Source organism: Chrysochloris asiatica, unplaced genomic scaffold (assembly GCF_000296735.1).
Source record: "Chrysochloris asiatica unplaced genomic scaffold, ChrAsi1.0 scaffold00324, whole genome shotgun sequence".
In the NCBI taxonomy this organism is placed as follows: domain Eukaryota; kingdom Metazoa; phylum Chordata; class Mammalia; order Afrosoricida; family Chrysochloridae; genus Chrysochloris; species Chrysochloris asiatica.
The window spans coordinates 1,720,418-1,728,502 of record NW_006408842.1 but is presented as its reverse complement, the minus strand read 5'-3'; the positions used below and the strand labels follow the sequence as shown (position 1 = coordinate 1,728,502).

The 8,085-nt window shown below is 41.4% G+C and overlaps 1 protein-coding gene across 1 annotated transcript in view; it reads right to left on the bottom strand.

Annotated features, from left to right (window-relative positions):
• TTC23L (tetratricopeptide repeat domain 23-like) overlaps positions 1-8,085 on the bottom strand; it is a 50,380-nt gene that overhangs the window by 28,610 nt on the left and 13,685 nt on the right. Inside the window, exon 3 of the mRNA XM_006875392.1 lies at positions 4,589-4,712. Coding sequence (XP_006875454.1) covers positions 4,589-4,712 — 124 coding nt within the window. The remainder of the gene's footprint in view (positions 1-4,588; positions 4,713-8,085) is intronic.

Below are 8,085 nucleotides of genomic sequence, written 5' to 3'. Positions count from 1 at the left end.
AGGGTAACCTCAAAGAAAATTAGTATTTCACAACATACCAAGAAAATGAAAATCCAAGAAGAACACAGATACATTAAAAATTACGAAGCTTAAGAAAAGATAGCCATACTAAAAGAAAAGAAAACAAAAAAAAATCTTTGTTGGCTACCAGGGGTGGTAGGGAGGCAATGGTAGAGCACAGGTTAGGGGATAGACACAGCATAGTGTCAGGTGTTGGGGAAGGCAATACACACGAAGGGAGATGGGGATGGAAGTAAAAGGTAGATAGGGGAACACTTAGGCAGGTTTACATGGGCTAAATGGGATACAGGTAATTAATGATGTATGCTCAACCTTGGAACAACAGGGTTCTGCGATACAGGGATCAAGGCACAGTCTGAATAGGTAAAAGATGATAAATAATGTTAAGATGCATGACTGTTTTATGAATGTTAGTTTCTTTTGCCTACTATTGTAAAATAGACACTTGAGTGGGATAGAAAGGAATATCAGGAAACATGATTACGGAAAACTTGTAAGCCCGTCTTTAGCCTATAACTGATTGGAATACCTAAAAGGGGTTCTATAACTTACAGAGCCTTTGTAGTATATAGGACCTTAGGTAGAATCCTGATCCCCATCCAGTACCTTCTGAGGTGGGACATTCCCACTTAAAAGGACATGCAGACCAGCCTGGAGCATCTAGAGGAACAGATAATACTTCTTGAAAGAAAGACCAGCAAATCTAAAACCAAAACAACAGTCTGACTGGCTACTACAAGAACAAGCAAGTTGTTTACCAGGGAGCCATCAAGGCAAATAATCAAGTCTCTTCAGGAAAAATCCCCTTCCAAGACTGAAACTCAAAGAGAACACACAAGCAGGCTTGTAAGCTTGCTGGCAACCACATTGGTTCAACTGGTGAGTGGAAGAGCCCCTTCTTCAGTGCAGCAATGAAGACATGGGCTGAGTTTGACCACGTTCCATAGACTCACGTTGATCTGGAGATAAGAGAGAGAGAAGAGGAAGGACTGGTTGGTCCAAAGTGTGGTGAGACCTGAGGACTACTAAGCCCATGGACAAGGACATAGCCACAAAGGACTAGAGCTGAGAGTGAAGCATCCAGCTCATATGAAGTGAGGGGAGATGCACAAGAACACCCAAACTTGCAGATAGTACCCATTTTGACCTAGTTACCATGGCTAGATCAAAATCAGAACTCGAATAGAGGAAGATAAAGAAATTTGATAAAGGAAAAAAGTTCAATTTGCTACAATTTGATTAACTTGACCTATACTTATGGATGTAGCTCAAAATACCAACCAAGAGGGAAGGAGGCTTCACATTAAGGATCAAACATATCCCCTCTGTACACAGGATTCATAGGGACAAGGAACTTAGACATTGACTACCTAAAATGGGGGTTGTATCAAGGCATGAAGTGGCTGGCTTGCAAGTTTTCAAAAGGGAGTTTAGTTTCAGCATGTGCAGGGAAGGTAGAATCCCCACTGAATAATTTTCATCTTGTCTAGACGAGTCTGGTCAAAGGAGATGGGGATAAGATTCTTATGATTCAATAGTGAATAATTGTTATCATGACTAACTGCGATTGTCACTACTGTAAAGGCAGAAGTTTTGTAACATAAAGTAGGGAGTAATCTTACAAACCAGGAACAGAGGACCCTAGGACCATCAAGGGAGAAGAGCATGAGTGGAATGTGAGACACTATCCAGAGAAGCAGTGACACCAAAAGTGGAGGCAGAGATGAGGAAATGGAGAGAGGGAGCAGCTGAGGACTCTAGACTCATGAAAAGAAAAAGGCTATATGCAGGCAACCAGGAAGCAAGCTTACAGAATGTGCCCTTTTGTTGTTTAAATGATTATATATTCCTGGATGTTTTAGTATACTTCAAAAAAAACAAAAAAAACCCAGAGGGAATAGAAGCAAATACTGTTGAATGGAGATGCATGGAGGAGACAGTAATCATTTTACTGATATGAAATGTGATAGGATGAGTACAAAACTGTAAACTACCACTCAATGCACAATAAAAGCTTTAGGGGAGAAAAAAATAAAAGGCACTGGGCTATTCTCATTGAAGGTCATGGCCATAATTGATTCTAGAAAAACTCCAGGCTGGGTGTCAGAAAGTCTGGGTTCAAGGCTGGGCAGTTACACCATGTGGGAACTTCATCTAATCAAGACAATGTTTTTCCCATCTACAAACAAACAAAAATCTTTTCTCTACTGGAAAACTTTCACCCCTCCAACATACTACCCTGAAGGTGGCTCTCCATTCACATAGCAGTAACAAAAGAATTACGGATAAAAAGATGATTTCCTGCCATATTTTCTGATATGAGCAGTTTAAGTATCATGATCAGCCTGTAATCAAATAAGAACAGTAAGACTCAAAGTCAGTTCATGGCTGATGATGAAAAGGGTTGATTTCAGAAGGTGAAGTGCAGCTTCCTTGTGTAGGTCTGTCATAGTGATCCAACCAAGCCAATGGAGGCAGCAACTGGCCTGGATCTTGTTGTTTCTGTTGCTGAGTGCCATCCAGTCAATTCTGACTTGTAGTAACCCAGTATAGGGTTTCCAAGGAGCAGCTGGTGAGTTTGAACTGCCGACCTTGTGGTTCAAACTGATCTTGCAGTCCAGTGCTTATCCTACAGCATCACACCTAGGTTTTGACAAAGCTCTAAACACTTCTCATATCCTTCCACTTCTTCCATTCAGTTCAAGTCATCATCCCTCAAGCCTGAATTCCAGCCATCTCCTAGGGTCCAAGTATGAAACTCAAAGAGTTTCATACTGATGTCAAGCATAGTGCTGATGACCTATGGTTGCCTAGTTCATGCACTTCTCTTCAGCATTTACTTTATCCGACTGCCTCCCATCTGAAACTTGAAGCCATGCTGCACTTCCTTTTGAAGTCTTCCCTCCTCTCTGGACATGCCCCCTCCTGATCTTCTAGTTCCTTTGACAGCTTCTCTTCTACTCCCCATTCCTAAGACTGTTCTGTCTCCTGCTTCTTCCACTCTCTTTCCACATACTGCTTATCATCAATCTCATCCACTCCTGTGGCCTCAACTTGCTCCTATATACTAATTTCTCTCAAATTGACAACTTTCTCAGCTCCAGACCCACTTTTGAGTTGCGGATCAAGGAATGTCAACATGGTTGTTCCACACACAAGTGCCTCATACTGGTCAGGACCGAGCTGCAGCAGCTTCAAATTCAGTAGCTTTCATCCGTTGACAAATATTCATTGAGCCATGCTTTAAACCATGTGGGAGCCATGTCTCACTCCCCTTGGCTTCACAAGGCAGAAAGAAAATCAAACTCAAAATCCACCCAAGGCTGATTCCTAGGAAGTGGAGGTCAGACATGCCTCCTCCCTCCCACCATCCCTCCCACAGCACTCTCTGCTTCACATCTGCGTTCACTAGTCCTTTGTACTGGCCACACAGAACTTGTAGACAATACTCAAGATTATAAGGTTTAGTAGGGAAGTGAACAGGGTACAATTCAGGATCAAAACCAAATCAGGGTGCTGCAGTCCTCCAGTCAAGAAGGCCTCTTGTCTGCCATACTGCAGGCATGCCTCACTCTTGTTTTCAGCCTGTTAGTTGTGATCCCTTGGCCTCTACCATGCTAGAGCATGTGATATAAAATGACAACTAGTATATTCTGAAAGCCAGTTTCCTGCCGGTTGGCACTCAGCTTTACTCAGGCCATCGGCCTAGAGCTGGAAGCTGTTCTGTTTCTCCAAGCCATGACCTCTGCTACTGCCTCTTGCCATCACCTCTTGACGTCTCATGCTCCACTCATGCTCTTTCTTTTTGATGATCCTAGAATCTTCCATCTCTGCTTCTGAGATGACTCCTTTTAAGCCTAGCTGGAGGGTAACACTAACCAGTCTCAGGCTGTATGCCTTATTTGCATGGTCCCACCTAATCACTTACTGGTAATTAAGAAGACTTTGGCTAGAAAAGCCATATCAAGTCAATTCAAGGCACCACAAGCCCTGACTGCAAAGTTGCCACACTGATGAAGTAATGCTTGTGTTTTATCTTTAGCAAAATGAGTCTTACCTTGTTCCCCTGTACCAGAGTCCCTTCTAGAAGCACCATTCCTCTAGGATTTGGGTCCTGACTTTCTCTAAGCCAGACTTTCCAGGTATTTGCATTCTGAACTTGAAACACCAGTGCCATTACTGGTGCTGCCTCCCTGATGCTGGCTGTACAACTGCCTGTCCTTTCCTGGGTGACCTGTGGCTAGAACTTCCTTGGCCCATTTTCAGTAATTGGAAAGGTACTGAAATTCTCTGTGACTCAATGTCCTTATCTGCAAGCTAACAAGAATAATTGAGTCATCTTACTTCAAGGCATATTGTGAAGATTAAATGAGACTAGCTTGGTATACACTAAGTACTCAATAGATTATCATTGTTATTATCTTTATTACTGAGACTCCCATACTGTCTTTCACTTCTCCTGAGGAGGTATCAGTTGGGGGCATCATCCCCACATTGTGGTTGTGTGTGGGCTCAGTTCATCCTGCACAGGTTGGCCCACTCACACCCAACTGTGGAAACCCAGTACCTCTCAGTGTCAGGTAGCCATAAGCCAGGTTGGTCAAAGCCTGTGCACATTTCCAATGCTCTTCTCCAAAAATAATCCGAGAAAGAATCACACAGCGAATCAGCTCTTTGTTTGCTTGGGTATGCTGTGGAAAGCAAATAAATCATTAATTTGGGGAGGAGGGGGCTGGGGAGAATTATCTCTGGCTCATGTTCTTTTTACTAGCATATACACCTGAATTCACCTTTCATCTTTCTTCTCTTTCCTTCTCATCTCACATCCAATCCATCAAGTCTTGTTGGCTCCATCTTAATCCTAAATCCTCAAATCAAGCACTTCTCATTTCTGCCATGAGGACCTAGTCTCAGCCACCCTCGTCTTTTACCAGCCTGATCACAACTGCTTTTCCTCACTGCTACATCTTGCCCCCTAGGTCTACCTTCTCCATGACAGCCAAAGTGGTTTCTTTTAACCTTTAACCTTTTATTGCAAAAAAATTTTAGAACACATACTAACAGGCAGGATGGATAATTATAGTACTTTATCAATAGTTATCTTCTTATGGGCCATCTTGTCTCACACATCTATACTTCCCATTCACCTCCCCTCCTCTTCCATCGTTCTGAAGCAAATTTAAGACATTATATTATCCTATCTATTCAAAAGATAAGGACTTTAAAAAAAAACAACCATAACCACAATACCATGATCTTAATGAAAAATAATAATATTACCTTAATATCAAACATGTAGTTGGATAAATTCTGTAATTAAAGAAATCTATTTTGTTTCATTTGATTGACTCAAAATTCAAGAATTCACACATGAGACCAGCTGATAGGTCTCTTAAGTCTCTCTCATCTTTGGGCTCCCTCTCAGTTATAGAGGTGTTACAGTTTCCTACAGATTTTAGAGATTAGTCCTTTATCTGATATTTTGTTGCAAAAATGTTTCTCCCATTCTGTAGACTCCCTTTTTATTCTTTTGGTGAAATCTTTTGATGCACATAAGTTTCTAATTTTTAGTATGTTCCAGTCATCTATTTTGTCTTCTTTGGTTTATGTGATTTTTGTAAATGCTTGATAGTCTATATGTGCCCTGTATTACAGTCCTTAAATTTGTCCCTATTTTTTTTTTTCTTGATGACCTTTATAATTCTGGGATTTACATTTAGGTCTTTTATCTATGTTGAGTTAATTTTTGTATACGGTGTGAGATGAAGGTCTTGTTTCATTCTTTTGCATATTGATTTCCAATTTTACTAGCACCATCTGTTGAAGAGACTATCTCCTTCCTAATGTATTTGGGCCCTTTGCCAAAGATCAGTTGGCTGCATGTGGATGGATTAACTTCTGGGTTCTCAGTTTTGTTCCATTGATCTTTCATTATACCAATACCAGGTTGTTTTGACCACTGTAGCCATGTAGTGAATCCCTCTCTATTATAAATTAGATTGTGTTCCCCTGTGTATATATTGAAGTCCTAACTCATGTGCCTGTATACATGACCCCATTTGGAAACAAGGGTTATCATTTGTCATGTTAATGAGGTCATACTGGAGTAGGGTAAATCCTAAATCAAATCAATTCTGAATGGCATTTTATAAAAAGAGAGAAAGAAAAAGCACAGAGAGACAGATACGAAGGGGAAGACAGATACCATGTACAGATGTATCTATAAGCAGCCAAGGAATGCCAAGAAATGCTGAAGTTGTAAAAATAGAGAGAGACAAGGATCTTCCCCTAGAGCCAAGAGAAAGAGAGAAAGAGGGAGAGAGAGAGTGCCAAGTCCCGCTGAAGCTCTGAAGTCAAAATCCCAGCCTCTGTCCTATGAGACCACTGGACCAATAAACAACATTCTTATCAACAGAGAAAAGATTAAAGTTGTCAAGGACTTCATTTTTCTTGGATCAGCTATCAACACTCATGGAAACAGCAGTCAAGAAATCAAATGATGTATTGCATTAGGCAAATCTGCTGCATAAGACCTTTTTAAAGTGTTGAAGAGCAAAGATGTCAGCTTGAAGACAGGTGTGCCTAACCCAAGCCTTGGTATTTTCAATAACCTCATATGCATGTGAAAGATGGACAGTGAAAAAGGAAGACCATAGAATTGATGCTTTTGAGTTATGGTGTTGGAGGAGAATATTCAAAGTGCCATGGGCTGCCAAAAGAACCAACAGATCTGTGTTGGAAGAAGTATAGCCAGAGTGTTCCTTGGAGGTCAGGATGGCCAAACTTCATTCTCATACTTCAGACATATTGTCAGAAGGGACCAGTCGCTGGAGAAGGATATCATGTTTGGTAAGGTGGAGGGTCAGAGGAAAAGAGGAAGACCCCCAGCAAGATGGATTGGCAAAGTGGCAGCATCAATGGGCTCAAGTGTGGCAACAATTGTGAGGTTGGGCCAGGATCGGCAGTGTTTTGCTCTGCATAAGATCACTATGCATCAGTACTGACTTGTCATCTAACAACAACAACAACCTATGAGAAAATAAATTTCTGTTCTTGTAAGACCCCTATAATGGCATATTTTGTTATGGCCACCCTAGGAAACTAAGACACCTTCCATTTATAATTATTTTTCATGCAAATTATTTATTAAGGAAATTGGGTTATTTGCTCTATAGGACTTTTCACAGATGTGAATTTTATTGACTGCATCATCCTGGGTCATTCAATGTGACCCTCCATTCTCTAGTCTGTCATCATATTAGTGTTTGGATTTAAAAACTTGGTTAGTTCCATACCTAATTTTTTTCCCTTCCTTTTTAAAAAGAATACTTCAGAAGGCAGGGCTTGATGGCAGATGGGGGAGAAGTGCAGTGAGGACCTCTGCCAGCAGTGGCTCAGAATGCTGAATGAAGCAGGTTCAGGGGACAGTCCCAGAACTCTGAACTCAATATAAAGGAATATTTAGAAAGTTTGAAGGCTTATAGCCAGCATTATTTGTAGTGGAAGCAAGAAAACTGGTGTTTTCTAATTCAGCCGGTTTCAGCGGCTCTAGGAGTGGCCATCTTGGGTGAGAAGGCTCAGAGAAGCACTTCCACTGCAGATGTCTGAGCCATCCTTGGAGATAAATATGTGGATGTTCTTCCCCTCCCTCCTCTGTTCATTGGTCTCTTGCTGTCTTCATACCTCCATTATGGTGACTAGAGGGGGTGCCTCAGCAAATGAACATCCCCGCCCCCACCTCCAGAGGGTTCTACTACACATGTGCACGTATCCACTCAGCAAAATCTAAGAAGGGGAAAGGTCCCACTTAAAACCAAATGACAGTACAAAATGGCTATAGCTGGCCCTGATCTGTTAATCACTAGGGGAAAACAAAATCCTGAATGGGGATTGTGGAGTGGGAGAGAGAGAGACTATAAAGGAAACAGGCCAAAAATTAAATCCTGAGTTATGACACAAAGACCAACAGTGACGTCTTGAAATTTCTCAGTAAGCCTTAAAAGCAAGAAGCTGAGAGAGGGACGCTAAAGTCATACTCATATTTTGCTACAGAATTTTTTTTCA